The sequence below is a fragment of the Excalfactoria chinensis genome, chromosome 2 (genome assembly GCF_039878825.1).
Source record: "Excalfactoria chinensis isolate bCotChi1 chromosome 2, bCotChi1.hap2, whole genome shotgun sequence".
NCBI classification, from domain to species: Eukaryota; Metazoa; Chordata; class Aves; order Galliformes; family Phasianidae; genus Excalfactoria; species Excalfactoria chinensis.
The window spans coordinates 48,103,010-48,127,975 of record NC_092826.1 but is presented as its reverse complement, the minus strand read 5'-3'; the positions used below and the strand labels follow the sequence as shown (position 1 = coordinate 48,127,975).

The 24,966-nt window shown below is 36.5% G+C and overlaps 1 protein-coding gene across 11 annotated transcripts in view; it reads right to left on the bottom strand.

Moving 5' to 3' along the window:
• PTPRM (protein tyrosine phosphatase receptor type M) overlaps window positions 1–24,966 on the bottom strand; it is a 454,976-nt gene that overhangs the window by 204,875 nt on the left and 225,135 nt on the right. For all 11 annotated transcript variants that reach the window (XM_072327944.1, XM_072327945.1, XM_072327947.1 and 8 more), the window contains 2 exons: window positions 5,780–6,088; window positions 2,426–2,535 (listed from right to left, as the gene is read on the bottom strand). In XM_072327944.1, the coding sequence (XP_072184045.1) occupies window positions 2,426–2,535; window positions 5,780–6,088 (419 nt within the window). The remainder of the gene's footprint in view (window positions 1–2,425; window positions 2,536–5,779; window positions 6,089–24,966) is intronic.

The following is a 24,966-nucleotide window of genomic DNA, read 5'->3' as shown; positions in this document are numbered from 1 at the left end:
ACTTACAAACGTTCAGGTTTCTCAAGTGGTCACAAACCTAACCTTCACTTACAGTAGGAGGCACCCAGTGACCAACTTCTGTCTCATCTGCTTGAGGGCTATGTGAATCATAGAATCATAGAATTACCCAGGTTGGAAAAGACCTTGAAGATCAAGTCCAACTGCAGCCTAACCAGTACCATAACTCTAAAAACCCTCCACTAAATCATATCCCTGAGTATCACATCCAAACAGCTCTTAAACACATCCAGGGATGGTGAGTCAACCACCTCCCTGGGGAGCCTATTCCAGTACCTAACCACCCTTTCTGTAAAGAAGTTCTTCCTAATATCCAAACTAAACTTGCCCTGGTGCAACTTGAGGTCATTTCCCCTCATCCTGTCACTTGTCACTAGTGAGAAGAGGCCTGCCCCACTCTCACTGTAAGAACCTTTCAGGAACTGGAAGAGGGCAATAAGGTCTCCCCTCAGCATCCTTTTCCCCAGACTAAACAGCCCCAGCTTCCTTAGCCTCTCCTCATAGGGCTGATTCTCCAAGCCCTTCACGAGTCTCATTGCCCTTCTCTGGACCTCTCCAGTACCTCCATGTCTTTCTTGTGCTGAGGTGCCCAAAACTGGACACAGTACTCAAGGTGAGGCCTCACCAATGCCGAGTACAGGGGCAGGATGACTTCCTTAGTCCTGCTCACCACACCATTCTTGATACAAGCCAGGATGCCATTGGCCCTCTTGGCCACCTGGGCACACTGCTGGCTCATATTCAGCCGACTGTCCATCAGCACACCAAGGTCCCTTTCTGTCTGGGAGCTTTCCAGCCAGACTTCCCCAGGACTGTAGGGTTGCCTGGGGAAAGAGCAGTTGTCAGTGAAGATTGCAAAAAAATTTAAGTACTTCATCCTTCAACATGTCCATTGTTATCAGTCTACCTGTGTTGCTCACTAGGGGAGAGTATGCATTCCTGGCATCTTTCCTTACTGTTGATTAACCTGTATAAGCCTTTCTTGATCTTCTCTGCACTCCTTCCCAGTGCAGTTCTAGTAGGGTAGTGGCCTTCCTGATCTGTTCATTTTCAGCCATCTCAGTGGACCAAGCTGACACTTAGAACAAAAACTGGTTTGGATGTATATGTCTTGCTGGTACCTTTCAGTTAGAAATTAATGAAATCAAGTTACTGCTTTAGATGATTTCTTAGCTCCTTCTACCCTGCCTTGAGAAGTGCAAGATAAACAGCAGAAGATATCAGTATTTTATTTTCAGTATTCTCTTTGCCGTTGGAATGTTAGGTTCTTTTGATGTTCAAAGACTTGCTGTACTGAATACCTTGGAAACTTAGGCCAACCTATTTTTTTCTACCTCTCAATAACACCTGTGCAACTGTCATTACAGCTGATGAAGTTAGAAACATATTTTTAAGAAGTTGCACATACACACTGCATGTACTTTTCCATCAATACAGTAAGACATACATGCATTTTTATTAGCAGATGGTTTGCCTCTGTGTGTTTCTATGTACATGAAGCCAAACATCAATAAAAACATTAGCATATTTAGTAGAACATTCAAATCCTTGCAGATCGGCAATTGTTGGAATAGCTGGAAGGCAGTTAGCTTTATAAAAAAAAAAAAAACAAACAAAAAACAAACAAAAAAACCGGTCTATACTTTTTCATGGCATTTTATCCTCTTACAATAAAACAGTTTTCAAAACAGTATCAAAAGGTTACCATTCAATTTAACTTTTCTCTTACACCATACATCATTTAGGTGGTGGTTTTTTTGTTTTTTTATTTTTTTATTTTTTTTAAACAAAGCATTTCAATACCGATTTCGTAGTAAGGTCAGGTAAGAGGCTTAACAGTGATTACTGTCTGACAGCTTAATCTGTGTGGTCTTTTGTCAATTTTTCTAAAAGGCATTCAGGCAGAGGTTCCATGTGAGGAAAAGCAGCGATTTTTAGACATCTACAACATATAATTTTGTGGAATTTGCATTAAAAATGATAGATTTTTCTTAAAAATTACGTCTACTTGTTTCTATTACAATAGGCTTCCTGTAATGAGTCTCACCTAAATGTGAAGATGACTGTCTTCACTGCATTATGCCTCCTTCTAAAAAAAATAATCTACTAAGATCTGTCTTTCAGTCTTAAATATTAGTTCCACATTACTAAACAGAATACTACATCATATGGCTCTAAATATAGCAGTTTTCTTCAAGTTGATAACTCAATACCTTTCTTGGGATTTGCAGCAATCCATTTCTATATTACACATTTGATTTTATTACTTTGTAAGTGCTACTATCTTCAAAATGAGTACTTCTACAGAAACTGGGGAAAAAACATTTCTTTCAATTACATACTAATTATGCACTTCCAAAAATCAATACAATACATGAAGGGAAAAACAAGACCAAATGCTTGATACCTCATACAAAGTAATCACACCATATGTTTGCACTGGCTCTCTCCACTGAAGAAAAATCTTCTCTTCAAAGGTACTCCCTTGAATTGACTCAAGTGGTACAGCACTTGGAACTAATGAATAAGAAAAGGAAAAACAAATATAAAAGCAATCCACCCATTCTGTTGAGACACAAAATATCAATTGTTGAGATACCGTTCATATTCCATGGAATTTGTTTAACATATCATATATATACAACCACTTCTTCCCCATCTTCCTAAGTTTAACACCTCAACTGCATATATTCTGTTAGAAAATTACACCCACAATTATTTCCAAAGACTGAAGCAAAGACCAGGGTAGCTCATCAAAGAGAATAATTTATTTTACAAGATAGTGCTGTTAAGGAAATTTGCGTCAACTTCAGTATAAAAAGGAGTTAGTGAGAATTGCACTTTTCCAGTAGAACACTACTGATGAAAGAAAAGGATAATTCAACTTACTGAATAAGAAACTAGATGATGTCTCAGGGATAAATTCTTGTAAATAAAAACTAATAGTCATACCTACTTATCAATGGCATGCCTGTTCTGTACTAAAAGATACAAACATTTCTGTAGGAAAATGGAAGAAGACTGAAGTAACAAGGTACAGCTTTAGCTTACTGAACTAGAATGCCAGTCTCAGAAAGATGAGTCACATTTTGCACATAATGGTGATGCTCACTGACTATATGCTTGATGTCCTTAAATATGGAAGCTGTGATGCAGACAATCTGAAAACCTGACATTCTCCTTCTTAAAGATTCTTACCTTAGGACAATGAATGGTGGTAAGGGACATCAGAAGGGTCTGATAAAGGATGCATCAACTGCTCTCAGATATCTGCCTCTTTTTTTCTGTTTATTCTACAACTATCTTATTCTAGAACCAACGTCAACACAGTTTTTAGCCAAGAAGGTGTCTTAACAGCATGTGGACATGTATCTGAAATTCTGCTTTTATAACAGTATATGAAACACAATGTAAAAAGAAAATCTTCAAAAATGCACTTCTAGGAAGCATAAAGCATTGATGGGTGAGCACTTTCACCTGAAACGCATGTGAAAGTCCAGTAAGAAGACTCACATTTTCCATATGGTATAAGGTGGAAACTAACTGCAACAACAGTTGAAATAACTTCTTGGACCCATTTCTGAGTACCACCCATACAGCTAAAGCATAGGAAGACCTACAAGATAGACATTTGGTGACTCCTTCCTGTTGCTAGGTCTGATAGGGCATTTTAATTCTTCTGTTCTTCCATGTTGTTGGTCTAGGAGTTAAACTGATTTAAATGGAACTTAAATTGAGACTTTATAAGCAAATTTCCCTACCTCTCTAGAGTCCCTTGCAGGAATTCCTCTGACAAGAGGAAGCTCTAAGGACACTGATAGCTCCTGAATTTGCTTACCAGTCCTACACAGACCAGTAAAATTGTGCCATTAGTGAAACTAAATCTGTCCACAGTCTTTCTTCCAAGTAGGAGAAAGCCAACAGCTACTTGGAATAATAGGGTTAATAACATACATGTAAAGGCAGAAAAATTAAATATAGCACAATTAAGGTAAAAGTATGACTAAACATGGTGATAACTTAAAAATTACTTGAAGGTCATAAACTCTGAGCGTTTACAAAGCCAAAGAAATCAAACACTTTAAGAGCTTCCCTAGAGAGGCTGTGGGATATTCATTCATAGAAATACTCAACACTGAACTGGACCAAGCCCTTGCAACATACATTATAATGTAATTTGAAGATAACAGTGACTATTTGAGTCATATTCCATTGTTGTGTTACACACAGATACATACGCTGTGCTGAAAGCATACAGTATACTAAAAATCTGCATTCTTTTTTAGTATTTGAAAAACCATTTTAGAGACAGAATCAGAGATTTTCAGGCTTGATATTTCAAAACTGATTAATATTATGGAAAGAATATTTTAAAAAATTATCCTCTGAACCACTGATGATGGTTTTTAAGATGTCTTGTTATACTGTGACGAGGGCCAGGAATAAACAAATACTATATAAAATTTTAAAGAAAATACAGAAATGTTACATACATCAATAAGATCCTTTGCTTTTGCACCCTACAACTGAACTGAATAAAAACAAGAAGATGACAGCAAAATTAATTTTAATTAAACAATTTTTATGTTAGCTACGCTTGGAAAAATCTGTTGTATTAGCAGCCTAAAATTCTAAATTGTTTAATTCATTCCCTCATATAATTTGATTAGAAATTAGTACTATAGAAAACCATTACAGTACATACTAAATTATTTAACAGTTTTAAATGATATTCCTCAAGTATTTATTATAAGGGAAACTTGTCATTGCTGAATTTATTTATTTTTTTCTAGAATTTATCCAAAATGTTTGCAGTAAATCCATCATTAATTTGGAAGAAAACAGACAACTACATCTAGGAACACTGCAGATGTTAAAACTGGGAGAATAGATCTGTTGTTTTAATCCCAGTCATTTATTAAGGTTCCTTTGAAGAGCAGGCAATTGAAGATTCCTATAAGCAAAGCCAAAAAGCCTAAGGCACACTTGTAGAAGGAACCAAGGGGTTATACGCCTTAGCACAACATGTTCCAAAAAGGTGGAACTGGTTCCGCGTGCATGACTAATTAAAAAAGTAAGTTCCATTTTAGTCCCATAGCTATCAATACTCCTGTATGCTCTTGGTGTGGACAATCGCAATAACATCACATGGGATTTAGAAGGAAGTTAGCATCTTTTCATGCAGTGTTATTACAGCATTACGGAGACTCAGTTGCCAACCAGCTACACATACTGCAAAAAAAGAGAGTGATAAATTATGTCATCACTTAAATGACTGAGGTCTAAAAACCCCCTTTAGCTAAAAATTACTAAAGGAGAGGGAGTATCTATATACTGCAATATACATACATACAAAAGTTATTGTCTGGATAAACAACTAACAGTATTCAGTGGTGGAAACTGCAGATCAGGAAAAAGAATTTAATGTTGAGCATATCACTCAACAGAAACGCTTACATGAAGATACTGTGGACCAGCACCTGAATGTTTTTTCGCACTGATACTGGAACTTTTAAGTGGCAGAACATAATTCAAGCAGATACTTTGAGCTTAGTGAAGAAATGATAAAATGATATACAACATCACAGATTATGTAAAAGACCGTGTTAATACATATAATAGATCCCTTACTGCTCTAAAACTGTTGAAGGTGGTAGAAAATTTGTTACAGACAGTGAAAGTAGAACATACAGAAAGATATGCTGATCATCAGGTAGGATTCATGTACAGTGTAGATACATGTGTAAATACAAAAACTCACCATCTTCATCAGTTTGTACAACAAGTTCTTGGCTTTCTTTTCGTCCTTCGGGATTCATTAGTACTAATTTGATGCTGACATTTGTATATGGCGATAGATTAGTAATGGTGTGCTGTGGATGTGAACTTTCTGTATCCCAGCTTACTTCTTCTCTCACTTGCTCTTGTCCTCCAGCCTGGTAACGGTAATGGACAGTGAGGTTGTAGCGATGGCATCGTGTGACATTATATCCAAATGGCTCCCAGCAAATTGTGATTTGCCTAGACTTGATCTCCACAACCTCTAGTTTCCGTGGCCCACGCATTGGATCTGCAAAATTACCAATATAATTCTAGTATGATTATTGATGCATATTATAACAGTAAGTGAGAATATTTATGCATATTATAGCACTTCCTAAGAGTAGTTAGAAGTTTTACAGTTCTATAAGTATGACATGTAAGTTGAAACAAATCCATTCTTTTTCTCTCATAGTACAAATGAGAACAGAAGCCTAAAGAAAACTAAGAACAAAACACCGAGGAATAGAGAAAGTGACTCTGGTGAAAAATCATATGCAAACAAAAAACCAGAAACTTATTTTTAAACTCGAACTGTAATTTAAATAATGTTTACTCTTTTTACCTATTTGTTGCTTGCAAAAAATAACAGCAATTTTCATTACAAATTAATATGTTAACACTTCTAAAGCAAAAGCCATCATTTAAGTTAATAAGTATCTAAAAATAAAAGGCAATTTTAGGGAAAACCTGTAAATATGTGTTGATTTTCTCCCAGGACTGTTTTTACAAAAAAAGTGCTTGGTGCTTCATCAGCTATTTCTTATTCACTTGTTTTTATGTTAGACTGAAAGCAATTACTCAATCTCTACTTGGCCAGGCCATTAAGATAATATTCTAATTTCTTTAAAATGGTCCATAGGGTTATCTTCCCATAAACACTAGTTGTAACTAGCTTCTTTCTTGTCTTTTTCAACTACATCTTAAAGAGTTTAAAAGCCTGTTCGCAGTAGTTAGGTAAAGAGTAATAATTTTAAAAAAACTGAAAGAAGGCATGTCAGCCATATCTTACTGCACCTGAATGTTCCTGGAGAACTCTTCACTGATAACCAGGCATAAATGATACCTAACAAAATCACAGCAAGAACTGATGGCTCTCTATAAACATGAAATTTTTCAACAGTCTAATTATCCAAGCACTGCTGTTGATGAAGTTAAAATTAATCAATTCCTACTGGTCCCAGCAATTGAGTTACAAAACTGAACCCAAACTTCCACCAAATTACAGCTCAAATACTGAGCTGGCTGACACCCTACATTTTCAGAAGAATGTCATTAGTAGAACTATTGTACATATTTAGCGATAATCTGTTTGTTTTCATACTGGAACTCACAACAAGATTAAAGGCAACGTCTGGTTTTATCCACTGCTTCACTAGTTAAATGCTTAGAAGACATTTAATGAGCTAGAAGCCTCTTACACGTAAACAAATTAATATGCATCTTCCTTCTTTAATGTTTATTAATCAACATGTCTTCACTAGGACTGTTCTAAACAATTTACACAGGGCTTCATCTTTTTACTTTTAAATAAAATCCCTGCTTAGAATGCGTGTACAAAGACATCATTCATCTTAGCTCCTTGAAGAAAAGGTGTTAAGAAATTGCTTGCTCTCTGTACATCTACAAAGCAGAGTTGTTTTCTTATTTTCAAATCTTCCAGCTTCCTAGCTCCTTTTTTTTTTTTTTTTTTTTTTTTCTTTTTTTCTTTAATTAACTGCCACTATCTGAACAAGTTGATCACCAGTGTATTATATTTCCCAACTGGTGACAAAATGGCAAAACAAAATGAACTCAGTAACATATCTAATCCCACTCTTCCTTCTGGTGAGCAGACTAGTAAAATTTTCCACACTAAGGATACACTGGAACAGCCACTACTTGCACACCCCAGCAGAGAAACCTGATGTTTGGGGTATTTGCTGCTGCTACAAACTGTTGTGATTTGAGGTGGACTTCAAAGACTAGAAAGCTGAGAGTTTCATACATTCCTTCAGCATTTCTGCATAATTCAGACAAATCTGATAAGAAATGAGGAGTTATAAATATATATATATATGCACATATATATATATATTTGCTTCATATCAGCTTCTAAGCATTTTATTTTATTTTATTTTATTTTATTTTATTTTATTTTATTTTATTTTATTTTATTTTATTTTATTTTATTTTATTTTTTTCCCATTCAGGTGAGACTATGGATAGCAAAGTGCATCTGATTGGCATTGTGGAACTGTATCACCAGCTGGATGGGCTAATAGGTCTAGAAGATTAACAAAATTAAGGTGACTCTGACACACAACATTAAGCAGTTGATCAAGGCTCATAGCTGAAAGAATATGGATCAGTCTGCTCAGTTTCATAGTATGCACATCAGAAAATTCATGGGGGAGCTGAGAAATCTATTTTATTAGAACCATAAAGCTAATTCATAGCATTTGAAAAGTGAAATTGAGTGGCTATATGAAGAAACTGGATCAAAATATACTCAAGATTTCCACCCAGGAGAAAGAAATTCTTATGCCCTGCTACCTTACATAAAAGTACAAGTTAGTCCTCTAGTTAAATCTTGAAGTCATTGCTATGAGAATGACATATATATTCTTAATCTAATAAAACAAAAGAATAAAGAGATTGGGCTGTAAAAACTAGAAACAATATAGCTTTTGTTGATGCTCATGGAATAAACTTCATGAGACAAGGTAAAAACCTTGAATGCTTTTGTTAGTGACTTGATTCTGTAATCAGAATATCAGATAGTAACATATCTTCTGTCTGTTTTTCTCACCATTCAGAGATGATGCAGCTGAGAGGGCCCTAGTGACCCCTGTGTGGGACAAGCATGGTGTGACCCAGCCCATGCCATCACTAAAGTGGAAAGGAGAAAGAGACAGATAAGATGAAAAGGACTAGGTCAGAGCAAAGGAAGACATTCAAGGAAAAATAAAGCAAGATGTACCAACTGGAATAAATTTACAGTGGATGACTACGAAGGAAGTTGTGTCGAATGTTCTAAAAAGGTCTGACTATGAAAGAACCTTTGCAGATGCTGGGCTGTACACCAAAGAATTCACCCATTCAGTTTCCTCCATGTCACTTTTAAGGTCTCTAAATTAGTGGAACAGACTAAGCTTTATTATTTTTTCATCAAACAAACCTGAATTCCTGAATAAACACTACTTTATTAGCATTGTTTTCTTTTTCTTTCTAATGCTGCTCTTCTTTGATTACCAAATAGGACCTCACCACAGACGTGAGGACATTAGCTCTGTATAGTTGTATTCTCAGTGACAACAGACCTGCATGCCCCAAGTATCCAACTATTTTTGGTTACAGCTAGCTCAGAAGAAACAAGATGAAAGGAAAAATGTTTACTATCATCATCAACAACAACAACAACAAAAGAGTAAAGTAACAATGTATTTTTTAAAATTATTTTTTATTTTTAATTAAAAATAGGGCAAAGGCAGCCACAAAAAAAAACAATCTCTGGAACAAAAGCTGAGGTAAGACACCTCACCTGCAGGAATGTCATTGTCTCATTCAGCTACACCTCTTCCCTCCCCCTACAGTTCTCTAGATAAACAGATGCTCTGTTGCTCCTCAGCATCCCAGCTATTTTCTTCTGCCTCGCTGCTGCAAATCAAGTGGTGAACTGCAAAAATGAGGCCTACCAGTACATAAAGAAAGATGTTATCCTCCCAGAGGAGAGCACCGCCTGTCACGCCTAAAGCTGCACCAGGTACTTACCAATTCCCCTGATGGTGCCTGCAGCGTTTTTCCTACAGCTCTCCTCCTGCTGGCTTCAGCAGGTATCAAGCAGGAAAGTCTGACAGTTGCAACTCTGACCTGAGGGACCAGCAAGCCCAGATCTAGCCCCTGGCACTTAAGCATCCCATTTAGTCAGTCATCTTGGCTCTCCTATCTTTTCCTGAGAATATGGAGCAGAGACTGACAGATAGGATCCATTTCCACTGCAGCTTCAATTCACAGCTCATTTCTCAGGAACTTTGCACTTTACCTGTTACTACAAGTACAATGTTTTTTTTCAGAAACTCAGTTTCAAAATCACAGAGAAACATTTTGGTGTATTTTTAGAATTGATCATCAAAATGTGGTTTCTGAATGAAAGAGACTGGAAGTTCTGTATTTTCATCACAGATCTACTGAAATGAAACCAAAATGCAGAAGGTATGAGGATGTCTGGCCCCTCTGTGATACCCCAATAGCAGCAGAGATCTGATACATGTTGGACACCATCTGAAAGACAAAGTATCACTTTCAGATGTCCCCATCTAAACATGGCTCAGATGATCATCTCAACAACAGAAATGAAGACTTTATTTCTTGTCTAGGCAAAATATTAACATGGTTTAGCTCTGCAATAACTCTGGTGATTTAAATTCCAAGTTGGTCTCTATTAGCCTTTCACAGGAAGTAAAGGATTAACCAAATAAGAAAAGCATTTACAATTAAAGGATGATCTGAGATTTAAGATTTACAACTCTTTGAAGTGAAAATAAAATAGTGATAATTAAACATACAGGGCTGAGATCCAAGATCTTCTGGCTTTGTCACAGATTTCCTTAAAATCTTTCCATATCAATTCCTTATGAGATAAATTTGGGCAGTTTTGGGCTCCTCACTACAAGAAAGACATTGAGACCCTGGAACATGTCTAGAGAAGGGCAACAAAACTTGTGAGGGGTCTAGAGCACAAGTCTTATGAGGAGCGGCTCAGGGAGCTGGGATTGTTTAGCCTGGAGAAGAGGAGACTCAGGGGAGACCTCATTGCACTTTACAACTTCCTGAGGGGAGGTTGTGATGAGGAGGGGCTTGGCCTCTTCTGGCAGGCAACAAACAGGACCCGAGGAAATGGCCACAAGTTGTATCAGAAGTGGTTTAGTCTGGATGTACGAAGGAACTTTTTTCTCAGAGAGTGGTCAGGCACTGGAATAGCCTGCCCAGGGAAGTGGTGGAGTCGCCATCCCTGGCAGTGTTCAAGAAGCGTCTGGATAGGGAGCTAGGAGATATGGTTTGGGGTTTTCTGTAGGTATGGTAAAGGGAGGACGGTTGGACTAGATGATCTTATAGGTCCTTTCCAACCTTGTGATTCTATGATTCTATGAAATGGGGGTCACAGTAGTCCAGCATCAGTATCGCATGTAATTTCATTAATGCTTGCTTACTACAGCGACAGAGACCATAAGCATACTTTTGACTCATTTCTGATGGCTGAATCAGAGCTAAATCTTTGTTTTCTTTCAAATGAGAATACCAGGGTCTCCATTCAATGCTTTAACAGTCCACCAGCACTGGTAAAAGTGATCAATCTGTCAGTCACTACTAAATCTGAAGTAGCTTTCAGGAAAAAAAAACCAAAACAGAAATACTGATAAAGAGACAGAAAATTCCCTTCTCCCGACAGAGAAACTAAAACATTACACACCTGAACATTTTTTAAGAATGGAGATCACAACTCTTACTTTCTACATACTTATGTACACTGTCTCTCATCCATATTTCTCCTTCTTTGGTGTAACTCCACCTGCAGAAGATATAAAGCCAGACAGCTCTACTCATGCTACAGTTCTCCAGGTAAGCAGACACCCTGCTGCACTCCAGCATCGCAGGTGCTATGTTTCAGGAAGGTACAACATGAAGTAGTGAAATACTGTTAAAATAACAACACCTGCCCATAGTTTAAAACACAAATCTGAAGATTTGTGTATCTACAGGCAACACCAAATGAGGAAGCAGGCAAACTGTTTTACTTGTCTGGCCTATATGATTATATCCAATCTATACCTGGCAGCAAACAGTGTGAGGTTATTTGCAAACTTGGTTGGAGAGTTTTGTGAAAGATCATGCTGAACAGAAATGGAATGATTTTATATCATTGTAATGATTTTTTCTTCAAGTTCTTCAACAACCAATTGAAATTCAAGAAGAGCTTTATTTTGCTTAAAATACCACAATTGATCAAATCTGCTAATAGATTAGAGCTTTTCAGTTTCAATATACCAAAAACTGCTGATTGTGGAGAGGAAGGAAACAGTGGGCAAGAATTTGGGCACTGTAACTCCTTAGATTTTAACATATACATATATTTTAGAAAATTAATTAGTGAGATGAAAGTCCTAATAAGATGATACTGATATCATTTTCATCTGGAGTCCAGTTTGAAAGTGAAACCAAATACTGTGTCACGGAAATTAATAGCAATGGCTAGTAAGATTATTCAGGTAAAAGGAAATGACTGCAGAAGATACTTAGCATCTCTTTCACTATTACTTACTAATAGCAATTCCAAAAGGCCCTCCTGCAAAAATACACAACTCCCACATTAAAGCAGCTCTTCCATCAGTCTTCCTGAAGTACTCAACTCATATACATATGTATTGTTTTGTTTCTAAGTGTATCCTATGGTAAACATCTTCTGCAGTCAAAATGCCAGCGAAAGAAAGTAAATACGAGAGCACAGCTACCCTAAAGTTATGTGGTGATCCCTTCTGTGCCCTTCCAAGTTATTCCAGACTTAAGAGTACTGAGGGTCATATAATATGACAATAGCATTTCCCTAGTTTATATGCATACAAAGAAACTGAATATCAAAATAAAATGACTGCAGGACCTCAGAAAATGCTAAAATACGTACTTATAGCTCACAGCAGTACAACGTGCAGGCAAAGTTCTTAAAATGAGACAGCTTGAATCCTCACTCATTTCTCCTCAAACTCAAATGTGAGATATGGTACAGGTCTTCATTTTCCAGGAGGGATCAGAAGTACTAATATCAGCTTATCACCAGAATTCTTTGTGTGGTATTTCTAGTTGAAATACAAGCTAAAAATATACAAATTCTTGGGACAGAACCAAGATGTTGAGCTAATGTCAGAAGATTCATTGAAAGCACATTCTGATACGCATCCAAGGCATCAGCTTACAAATTACAAAAAAACATCAGTACAGCTGTTGCTTGAAACTAGATGAGGCCTTGAATTTAAGCTTTTAGCAACGTATTGTCACAAGCACTGGATACAGAAACATGAATGAATGATATAATCCCGTAGGAGGACATTTCCTTAGCACTTTCGGCTCTTATTCGCCAACTTCTGGCTATGCGTATCCCATTGAGACTAAATCTTGAGACTGAAATTCACGGTTACAAAATACTGGCCTAATCACCAATAACAACATTCTTTTAAAGTTGGAAGTGTTTTTTAAGTATCAGTTTCTACATGACTTTCCCTTTCATGACAGAGCTGATAGGAACTTCTCACTTTATAGTAAAATTTAAAACTGAACCAAAGCAAATGGAATCTAGTATTTCTTTATGCTGTTGTCATTTTATAGGTATACTCTAGATGGTGAGTCATTTAAATTCGAATATATTTAAATAAAGAATGAAAGAAAAACAACATTGGATATATTTTTGTCAAATTACCTACATTATACGATTACTCCTCCACAATCAAAATCAGATTTTAGCTATGAATGAAACAAACAAGATTACATTCTGAATCTGCAAAAGAGATTTTAGTTGCTTGTTTAAAATGACATACCTAGCTATTCAATAATCACTTTATAATAACCCCTTTCATTTCTAAATCTACTTAGACATCAGCCAGTAGTGAGGAAAATGCTGGCAGTGGATTTTACAACTACACATTAGTTTTACATTTCATGACAAGCTAATTTTAGAGAGTTTGAAAGACAGACAAGCAAGTGTACTAAGGTTTTCTTTCTTTTGCATGAAGGAAGCATACATCTAACTGATAAATGAAAAACAAAGGAGTTCAGATATATACTTTTCACTTCACATATATAGCAATGACAATTTAACCTGCTTTCTCCCTAGGAACCTCTTAAGTATGTAAACCAACAAGAAGTAAAAGACCGAAATACCTCTCAGAGCAAATTAGGAATTAGTAGGGTCAGATGGCAAAGAAAATGGCTCTTTCTAGTAGATACTACCTTTGGTAGATAAGTAGCCCTTGAAAAATACTGAAGTCCAATGACGTTTGTCACATGAATCGTCTCTTTCCACAGAATCTATCACAAGCTTTTAAGCCTTTTTTGTTTTACAGTCTGACTCTGAGTACTACATGTCCATCTTATGTTGACAAAGTAGGTATTATTACCATCTGACCTAACACCTGGGTACATATTCTCATCATTTGATAAAATGTGTTCCTTCTCACCTGTGGTGCCTGCAGAAGCTGGCAGAGGTAAAAGATTTCTTACCCAATTTAGAAAGCCTACAGCTTGGATGCTGCTTTTATTTGGGAAGGCTAAGGTTTTAGAGGAAGCTGAAGGCCTGAGGATTTGCTCCTGCAGCCAACTGATGCACATTCTTCACAGTTACCAAGCAGCAGCATTGTATTCCTTGAACACGAAACCATCTGGTAATAAACGGTCAATAAAGAAACTTTTAGATACACTAAGAGATGGCGCAGGTGGCTGGTTTACAATTAAAGAAGACATTTATGCATCATTAAGCATATTCATGAGAAGAACAGACATAATTTGATCGTGCACAATGAATAGACTGCAGAAAAGGGAAATGGTATTAACATAACTAACATAACATAGATTTTTCCACTCAGTGGTCTAAAAAAAGGGAACCTAGGAAGACAGTATGAACATTTAGAAGTTCTAGTGTGAGCAGATAGTATTTTTCTAGCCTTTTCTCCTGGAAATGGCTGAAGTATCTCCTTGACATTATAGTATGGCCAACTTTAGTCTTCAGACACTAACACAGTACATGTATTTTTGTACAGTAAGTGACCAAATCACCTTGTGAATGTCAATGATATCAGTGACAAAGCAAGCACTGTTTGTTTTGTTGTATCACGCAGTATACTCAAACTCATTATATTTTATGAGACAGCTTCTTGAGACACCCCAGAAACAAGCTGGAAAAAAAAGTCACTGTGTATATTAGTGAAGGCTTCAGCTGCTTATTATGTTGTTCAAAAGAATAAACAGGCAATGCTTATCATAGATCAGTCAGAATAAGGTAGCAGTATGTTCTGGTTATCACTGTGCCCTACTGCTACTGACAAATCACATTAATTCAGAGCCATTAAGTACAGTCGTGTTAGCTGAATTGGGGATTAAGGACAAGCCTTTATTGAACCCAGATGACAGGACTCCACAGTCATATAAATCTATGAAAAAGTGAAAGTGCCACTAATCAATATTACTCATCTAAAAAGAATATTTACCATTCTTTCTAATCTGACATGTGCAATCAACCTTAACCAAGTGATGTACAGCGAGATTAGTTTTGACAAATAATTCTCAAATGCATGAACTGACAAATGAATTAGATTATTTGTATCACCTGGTAGAAGAAAATTTGAACTTAAATATATGTCAAAAGGAATATTTTGCCTTTCTACTACACAATTAGATGCTAGCTACTATGACTAATTGTTAAAATACCAAATGAGAGGTAAGTAACGTAAAGCTGACAGGATTGCCTTTTACATTTGTAACAGGGCCTCCTAACATCTCACTGAAATCTCCCCTCTTTTAATTTAAGTCCATTCCTCCATGTACTGTCACTACTTGATCTTGTGAAAAGTCTGACTTTCTCCTGTTTATAAGCTCCCCTCAAGTACTGGAAAGTTGCAGTGAGGTGTCGCGAGAGACTGAGATAAGCACTGACATGAACAATATAGGTGCAGTCATTTCTGTTTTTCTGTGTATCAGGTCAACTTGTTCTAAAGGATTTTCTTGTTCATTATGTTTTCTGTTCAGTAATTATGCATAATGCCTTTATACATTAAAGTACTTGAAGAATATATATGCTAAGACTACCTGCTGTTGACTTTAATGGGTCATATATTCAATTATTATTTTTTTCCTGCTACATCACAGTATCTAGAAAATTATAAACTCCCTTAGATAGCTCCATTTTCTCTGGCATTTTTTTCCTGACTGTTCCACTGATGGCTAAGGATGTTATTAACCAACAGTTTCTTAAGTCCTACTTCTGTGCTATACCATTCACTGTAAAAAGCAAACATAAGCAAATATGCTTGCTGATGAAGTGAATTTATGTTGTTATACTTCACAATGGAATATAGAGGATATCAGCCCGTATTTGCTTCAAATGCATTTGCAACAAGGAAAGAGAATTCCACTGGAGAAGCAAGGAGAAGTGCTGGGAAAAAGGGCAGAGCAGATTATAAAGTCCTTCAAATTAAACTTTTTTTTTTTTTTTCACTTCCAAGCTGTAAATGAGTCCTAGCATTCCCAGAGAAATGCAGACAGCTAAGACTGACATATCATCCTCAGATGCGGAGATATATAATGCTACCACAGGCACAGTAGCATATCCATGGAAGCAAAAGTTATCTGCTGATAAAGTACCTGTCACCACAATCAATGGAAAGGGCCCAGAACTGCACTCATTTCATGGGTCAAAGATGGGTACCTGCTTTACTTCTGGGACAGACCAGTTCCACTGGCCACTCAGGAGTCCCAGATCATAATCTCAACACACAGCTTCAAGAAAACCTAGAAAATATGACAGGCAGAATTCCACTGTATATGACAGCACTTACATAAATCTGAAAACTGCCTAATACTATCACCAGTGACCCAGGATTTGAAGTCCATTAAGCAGTGTTTTTTCCAATTGAACTGAACTAATGGAAAATAATTGCTACTCTGAAAGAGGTCATACATCAGGAAATAAAATAGCAAGTGCTACCCAGACAGTATTTCTACTTTATTCTAATTTGAATTTATGAATTGCTGACATCTGATAGAAATCATACGACTTTTTTTCCAAGCACAGAAGTTTCTGATTGCAGGCTTTCTCCTACTGGTATCATGATTACAAAAGTAAAAAATTCATGATAGTAATTTACATTGAGCTGTGGAGTGCTCAGGTATTCATTCATCTTTAAGGGTGCTTTTTACCAACAAATCTGAAAAGAGCAACAAGTCCTTACAGTACCAAAAAGTTAAGAGCTGCTGGAGTTTTCTGTCACAGAATATCCATAGAGGTGTTCTTATTTCAAAACTGAAGTGTTAAACTAGTTTAATTTTAGCAAATAGGAAGTATTCAGAAAAATAGAAACTACACAAAGATTTTTTAAGTATTAAAGTTAGCAGTTGCATGATAGCAAATGTAAGCTCTTATCAGCAACTCAGACCTCAACTGAAAGAAACGGCAACAATAGAAAAGATACTGCTTTTGCATTTACAAAATGGCTTTGGAGTGGAGAATCTTGAATTATGATGATGTTTTTTTTTTTTTTTTATTATTAGTAATTTATATGCACATAAAAATGGCTTGCAGGATTCAGTGTACAGCTGCACACAAAGTCTAGAAATATTCATATGATGTATCACCAACTTAATCTAGAAGTTTCTTGACAACCTAGCTGCTGCTTTATGGCTGTGCAAATCTGCAGTAGCAGAATTGCATTTTAAAATAAGCGGTCGTTCTAAGAACAAATATTTTCATTGACTTGTAAATGAGATTAGGATATTCAGAATTCCATTTCTAGTAGATGATCTCAAAAAACAGAACATAGTTATTAGTAAGATGTTATAAACATTAACCGCCATTTGTGTACTAGATGGTGCACACACTTTTCTAAGGTCATTCTGGCAGGACCTCAAAGGTGAAATACAGAGAGAAATCGGGGGGGAATAAAAGTCAGAAAGATAATATAGTAAAGATGTGAAGTCAAAGGCAGCTCATCTGCTCACCCATCCAATCCATCAGCTACAGCCTAGGTGAGTAGATTTCACACAGGTAATGGCTTGGTCAGGTAATATGGCTTAATGTAAAGAACACCACACTGGTAATTTTGAAACAGACTCAGTTTCTGGCTTCAGCAATTGCCACTGGAAGCTCTACACCTCAAATTAAGATAACTAAATCCTCTGATTGTAAAACACTTAGATATTTATGGCTCTGCAGTATTACATCAGAAGATACTACTACAATTTCAGCATGTTCTGACAGTTAAAAGGAAAGCCACATGAAACTCAGTGCACCTCTGGCTATTCTAGTGTGGAGGATACTCACACAGTCATGTTAAAGCTGAACACCAGTGGGCTCTGTTACTTCAGTCTGCTTCTTTTCCCTTCCTCCCTTCCCTTCCCTTCCCTTCCCTTCCCTTCCCTTCCCTTCCCTTCCCTTCCCTTCCCTTCCCTTCCCTTCCCTTCCCTTCCCTTCCCTTCCCTTCCCTTCCCTTCCCTCCCTCCCTCCCTCTCTCTCTCTCTCTCTCTCTCTCTCTCTCTCTCTCTCTCTCTCTCTCTCTCTCTCTCTCTCTCTCTCTCTCTCTCTCTCTCTCTCTCTCTCTCTCTCTCTCTCTCTCTCTCTCTTCTTTCTTTCTTTCTTTCTTTCTTTCTTTCTTTCTTTCTTTCTTTCTTTCTTTCTTTCTTTCTTTCTTTCTTTCTTTCTTTCTTTCTTTCTTTCTTTCTTTCTTTCTTTCTTTCTTTCTTTCTTTCTTTTTATAAATGGAGCTTTTCTGTCCTATTTTCTCCCCCTATCCCAGTGAAGGGGTGCAGGAGAGTGACTAGATAGGCATCTGTCAGCTGACCACAGTTAATCTACCATGCATGGGTTTGGTATTTTGAATATTTACGTTCAGTACAGCTAAAAGTGAGCATTCTCCAAATAAAGAATACAAAATTGAAACCTCTGCAAAAAGTAGGCTGAAATAGACAAGAAATTTTGCACTATACGAGATTTTTTTTGTTCCATTTTTGATGAATTCACAGTGTATTAAGTACTGAAGCAGAAAGAAATCATTTGAAATTGTTGTATCAGCAATAGCAGCGTGTAACCATGGTAATTAAAACAATATTATTTTTTAAAACTACAAAAGACTACTCAAGACATATAAAAAGGAAGTATCCAAGAAAGAACATCTTTCTTCTGATAACTACATTTCTGTTAGTCTGCAGAATTATTAAAGAGAGACATTTTTCACTCCAGTGAAAGAGCCAGTTGGATATGTTACAGAATTATGATTTCAACTGAGAATTAAACTAAACAGGAAGGTTGCCTGCACGGAACTTTCAAGCAGCCTTAAAGCAAATCACTGCTACATCTTTGAAAGGGTATTCTGACCAGGACTCTCCTACACCATATTTGACAGTGATTTCACTATCATATTCACAAGTACATATTGTAGTACATCAGCTTTAAATTAAAGCAGAAGACCCTCACAGGACTTAAAAACATTTAGGCCCACTTCAGCCCTTTTAGTGATTATCTCCAATAAGAATATAGATCAATAGGGGTTGGAGAGATTGGTCCCTCACTCCTTGCTCAGAAGAGAAGAGAAAACATAATAGGCTACAATATGGAACTGCTTAACTGGCAATTTATATCATAATTCAGCACAATGCAAACACATTGATTTAATTATACTGATCTGAGGCTCCTTCTAACACCAACTTGTAATAATAAAATATACCACTCTTAAATAATGTGATAATACAATTACCTATCACTGTAGAAATTCTGGTTTAAGTTACGAGCTAAAATATAAGAAAAAAAAAAAATCCTTCTATACAGAACAAGAATTTGGCTGAAATACTGGTTTAAATAAAAGAGGTAAGAAATACAGTTCTCAAAAGCTCTGCTCTCAAGTTTTACATGTTGTAAGAATCATCAAGGCAATTCAAAAAGTGACATTTTTACTAACAGGAGATTGGGGCATGTGAGGTTAACTTTCCATCTCATGTAGGAAACTCCTTATCCTTACCAATTAGAACTATGATGGAATATACAAATGCTGCAGGAAAGATGGTGACCACAGTACCATACTGTGCCATGTTATGCCTTTGAAAAAGGGTTTTAATAAGAGAAACAAAAAGAGTAAAAAAGCTGAAAAAATGATTATCTGTCTTCTGCAGAAGGGAGTCTAAAACATATTTACGGCATCTATTTTTCAAGTTAATGCCAAATCATCCCCCAAATTTTCTCTAGATAACTGTATTTAAAAACGCATACAGTAAGTTAGTTATAAATGGCAGAACAAACCCTTGGGAAGCTTCTGACAATTTCACAAGTATTTATCATGATCCACATTTGAAACTACTCCCCACGAATTTACATAAAATAAGGCAATAATTCCATGTATGGTTTCCAATGACATGAAAAAAAAAAAAAATGACTGATGTTTCAATCTTTTTGCAAGAATCCCTTGACAATAGTGAATTCTAATATTTACAACCATGGACACATCATATCTTGCTCTCATTTCACACCCTTAGCAGACCACAGGATTACACACGTCTCTGTGTTGCTGAAACAACATCACTCTAAATACAAAGAAACAGCTCTTTAAAACTACAGTAAATTTACTCGTTTGCTTCAACAGAATTTGAAACTCATCTTAAATTTAAAAAATAGAGATAGTTAATTTGATGTTAATGTAAAGCTCTCTCTTAGGTCAGCAGGGAGGCACATGGCCAACAAAATGAATATAGCAATAGCAAGGAGGCAATGGAATTAGACGCATGAAGGCTGCCATATATGAATAAAGAAATACTTTATTCTTGCCTGGGGAACTGTTTGAAATGTCCTCAAAGAAAATTTCTAAAAGCTGATTTCAGCTTTCTCAATTTCCTTTAATGAAGGAAGAATGAAGAGCACCTGAAACATTCTGCAGGCAATCAAACAGCACAGACTAATACAGAGCTCCTTGTCTACCGCAGTAATAACAACAAAGATGACCACACAAAGAAAAAGTGCCACTATTAAAACTTAATTACTAGTCTGAAAAATGCCACAATATCACAGACATCGCTAAAAGTTATAATCATCTAATCTTTAATTGCGAAAACAGAAAGATTTTATCATTTCTCAGTAAAGCTGTAGAAGTGGACAAGCAAAGCTGGTACTGCTTTAGATTTCTAGTAGATATCTTGTGTATGACCTCAGTGTGAAAATTTAGCTGTGACTTGCATATCTCTCTCATGTGAAAATAAGTATTTGTGTGTAGTTAAGTCTGGCAGTCTATATGGCAACACCAATGATTTAAAATACAACTTCATATCTAAAAAATAAATGAGGCAATGTCACTATATTTGTTTTTTGTGTTTTTTGTTGTTTTTTGTTATTGTTGTTGTTTTGTTGTTTTTTGTTTTTTATCTTGAACTCTATTGTTAAGTAATGTAGAAAAGTAATATACTTTTTTTTTTTTTTTTTTTTTTTTTTTAAATATCCATGGTTAATTTATTGAAAACAGTCAAAACAGCTGAAGAAAAATTAGCTGTTTGGTTGAAATAGAACTCAGTCATTGTAAGAGCTCTGAAAAGAAAGAAAAGTGGAACTACAGGCTGTACGAAGATGCAAACTTGAGTAGAGCAAAAGAAGAATATAATCAAGACAAATGTTGTCACAGTAAAATCCTGTTCTTGTTTAAGAAAAGAAAACAACCAAAACTAAAAATAAAAAACCAAAAAAAAATGCCCACCCAAAACAGTTTCGCTGGAGAATTCAGATTTTTGTCCTCTATCAGACTGGCTTTATCAGTCAGCATTGGTGATACAGAACGAGCTATTCATATGACAGTTTAGCTTTACAACTATCCTAAGTCCTAGTAGGCTGCAAATCAAAGCCAGCTCAGTGGTCTAGGCACAGGTAGGAGGTAGGCTTAGACTAGCTGGAATATAACAAGATATTCCCAAATTCTAGGGAGGAAAGGCAGTCTCATCCTCTCATGCTCACTGAGCACTAACAGCTGAGCATTCTTTCTGTCAAGCAGAATTCAAATGGTAGCAAAGAAAAGGCTGAGATTTAAGGAATGGCCAACCAGCCAGGTTCTCCAAAGGAAAGAAAAAATCTAGCAGTGATTGTTCTGACCTGCAGTGAATATGGACAGCACAATCCCTATGCTTGTTTGGCTGAGAGCGGTCACGGCTTTTCATCTGAGTTCCTTTCCGTAAATAAAATATTTTTCAGCACTACCATGGAAATAGAAAACTTCATTTTATAATATCTGATGTTGAAGAAAAGCATAAGTCCTTCATATAAAACATATGTGTATGGCTTTATGCTCATGGTAAAATAAAGCTGGTACTTCTTAAGGCTTTCTTTCTTTCTACAACTAACTCTACTTTCCAAAATGTGTTTCTTTCACTTCCATGCAAAATAGAAACACCTTCATCATATGGCAAATAGTGCACCTTGTAACCACAGGCTAATATTCCAATCTTGTATACTAGTAGAACACACTTTGTCCTTTTGATTCAGGCAACAAGATACCTAATGTACACATCCAGGGGCAGAATTCAGCTTCATGAGCAGAAAACAAAAATAAAGAAATAAATCTATCCTTTCACTAGAAGACAAATTATGTTACAAAGCTAAAGGAAGCAAATCGCCTTGGGTATCTGCAAACTGCTTGCAACCTAATAGTTGCAACACAAGATGATGAAGGATTAGGTGTTCCAGTACCTACAGCAGATGTTAGGCCTTTGCCTTTGAACCTACAAAAAAACAGCACGTGGAATATTTTTCAATTCACTCTGCTTTTTTGTTAAGCACGTATTTTCACCTAATGGATTTCCATTACTCCACATAATGGTTCTTTAATCTTTCATATCAATTCCAGTATGATAAAACACCATCAGCATCCACTTTCAGTAAATATTTTATGATCACTTAGCTCTCACAAGGTGAAAAGTTTCAATGGCTTGTCCTGTAGTTTTTCTATGTTTTTCTGTTAAATCTTCCAAGTACAAAAATAATTGTTTCTACTTTGAATCTTAGCTAAGCATATGCTGTGATAAAAAATAGCAACTCAGAGTTACACCTGAGAAACGTACCTTCAAAATAATGCCTGAATTTTTAGTACACCAGAAACAAAGACTTGAATTGTAGTTTTGTAATCTATTCATTTTAATGCCTTCCACACTGAATTGTCAGTGTTACTGTACAACATTCATTTATTTATTTATTAACAAAAGTTATAAAAGCATTCCCTATCAAATGTAAAAGTTTACTACCATCCCTTTTCCTAGAAGCAGTGAGACACTTCCATGAATTTACTTTCTCAGTCTTTAAGAAACAAAGTTGGCAGTTGAGTTGGCCTGTAAATTTATTCTAAAGGAATCTCTGCTAGGAAAACACCTTCATTCCTCATAAGCATTATTCTCCTTGCTTCTCTGGCAATGTAGCCCCACAATTTGTGATTTCTGGAAATTCAATTTGTATTAGGTTTGGTGCTAACATTACTTTTCTCTTGTATATGCTCCCATGTGATGCTTTGATGTTCTTCAGGAAACCACTAGAACCACAGGGTTTGAAAAGGGTGCAGCACACACAGCAAAATTAATATGACAACTAGATACTTGTGATAGTCAAGCAACAAGGTTGTCCCAACAGACTGATGACATTTTTAGTCTCGCAATTTGTCGTGTTGTTTTCCTAGTGCGACTCCATTCATGCGAATGAGCCAGTCTTAGCTGGTCATTTTCCTACACGTAAAAGGCTGTCAACATCCTTTAGCAAAGAGGGCCACAGTAAGACAATGCATCATGTCCACATTTATCCACCGGGCAAAAAATTGAACCTATGAGTATCATATGGCTTCCGCATACAATAGAAGATGAGCCATTAAGTTAACAGATCACTCTACCGGAAAACAAAATAGTAATGAACAGAGAATGCTGAAGACTGAGATTTCATGATGGATGCCAAGGTTCCTCAGGGAGTCTAAGACCTAAATGTACTATCAAAAAGTTATTATCATTCAACTCCACTTGAAGCTAATACCATAAAGACAAAACAACCAAATGCAGAATTCATTTCTGCATATGCAACCTCTGCTTTGCTTCACAGGTATACATACACCAGGAAAATAACTGCTTCTGGATGGAATACACTGATTTATCTTTCTAGGAAGCATGGAAATATGAATATATTCCTCCTTTTCAATTCATTGTAAAGTTTACCTTAGTGGACAACTGACAAGGTAATGATGATACCTAAGTATATAAAATGAGAATTGCTTACAAGCCTCATGGCTTTTTTCTCAGATGCTGAAGGTACTATTTTGGAATAAAGTGAACTGAGTGCCTAACTGGAGGTCTGCCCCAAAGATAGAGCAACTTTAGCAACAGCTTCTCATTTATTAGTAGTTTTGATGAGGGAAGGAGGTGAAAATTTAAAGTTCACTTAAAGCATACTCAAGCTAGTTCTTTTTCTCAGGTGGAAATGTGCAATTTCAGCCAGAGAACAGTTCTGCACATGTCATGTCTTGCTTTTTCTTCTGCAAGCAGTACTGTGCTAAAAAAAAGGTGGCTTTGCCACTATAAACATATAATTAGAATGAAAGGTCATGTATGTCTGCTGCTAAGAACTGCAAGCGTACAGTCATGCCGTTTGTAAGCTGAGAGCATGTGACTGACATCTTCTAATGCTGTTCACAGAGAACCAGCAAGGTATCAAACTGCTGCTATTTCTCTCAGTTTGCACGTGAGAGCTATAGCAGCTGCTGATGCATTTGGTGATACAGCAAGATGGTAGTGATGGAGTGACTGGGATACTTCCCATCATCATAAGAGGAGAGAGAAGTGAGACTTGTCAAGTGATAGACAGTTGATAACAGCAACTCCCAGCACAATGTGAGTGATGGATCTGGAACCAACACTACTGTCTGGAGCTATACTTGAATGCTCTACAATTGCCAGAAGAGCTGCAAAACGCTACAGAGTTCAGGATGCCCCTTTTCCAAAATGATGCTGTTATCCTGAGTATACCTAATTGTAAAGATACTATATGGCAAAGATATTCTATCTGGGGTGCATTAAAGAGAATGTGGCCAGCAGGTTGAGGAAAGTGACACCGTCTTTCTCTACTCTGTCCTGGTGAGGACACATGGAGAATAATGTGTCCAGTTCTGAGCTCCCCAGTTCCAAAAAGACAGATCTCATGGGAGTCCAGAGGAGCACCACAAAGATGAAAAGAAGACTGAGAAGGAATGGGATCTGATTAATGTTTATAAAGATCTAAAGGGAGGTGGGAGGCAAATGGATGAGGTCAGGCTCTTCTCAGTGGTGTGTAGTGGTAGGGCAAGTAGTAATGGCCTAAAACTTGAACATAGGAAGTTCTGTACTAACATGAAGAAGAGC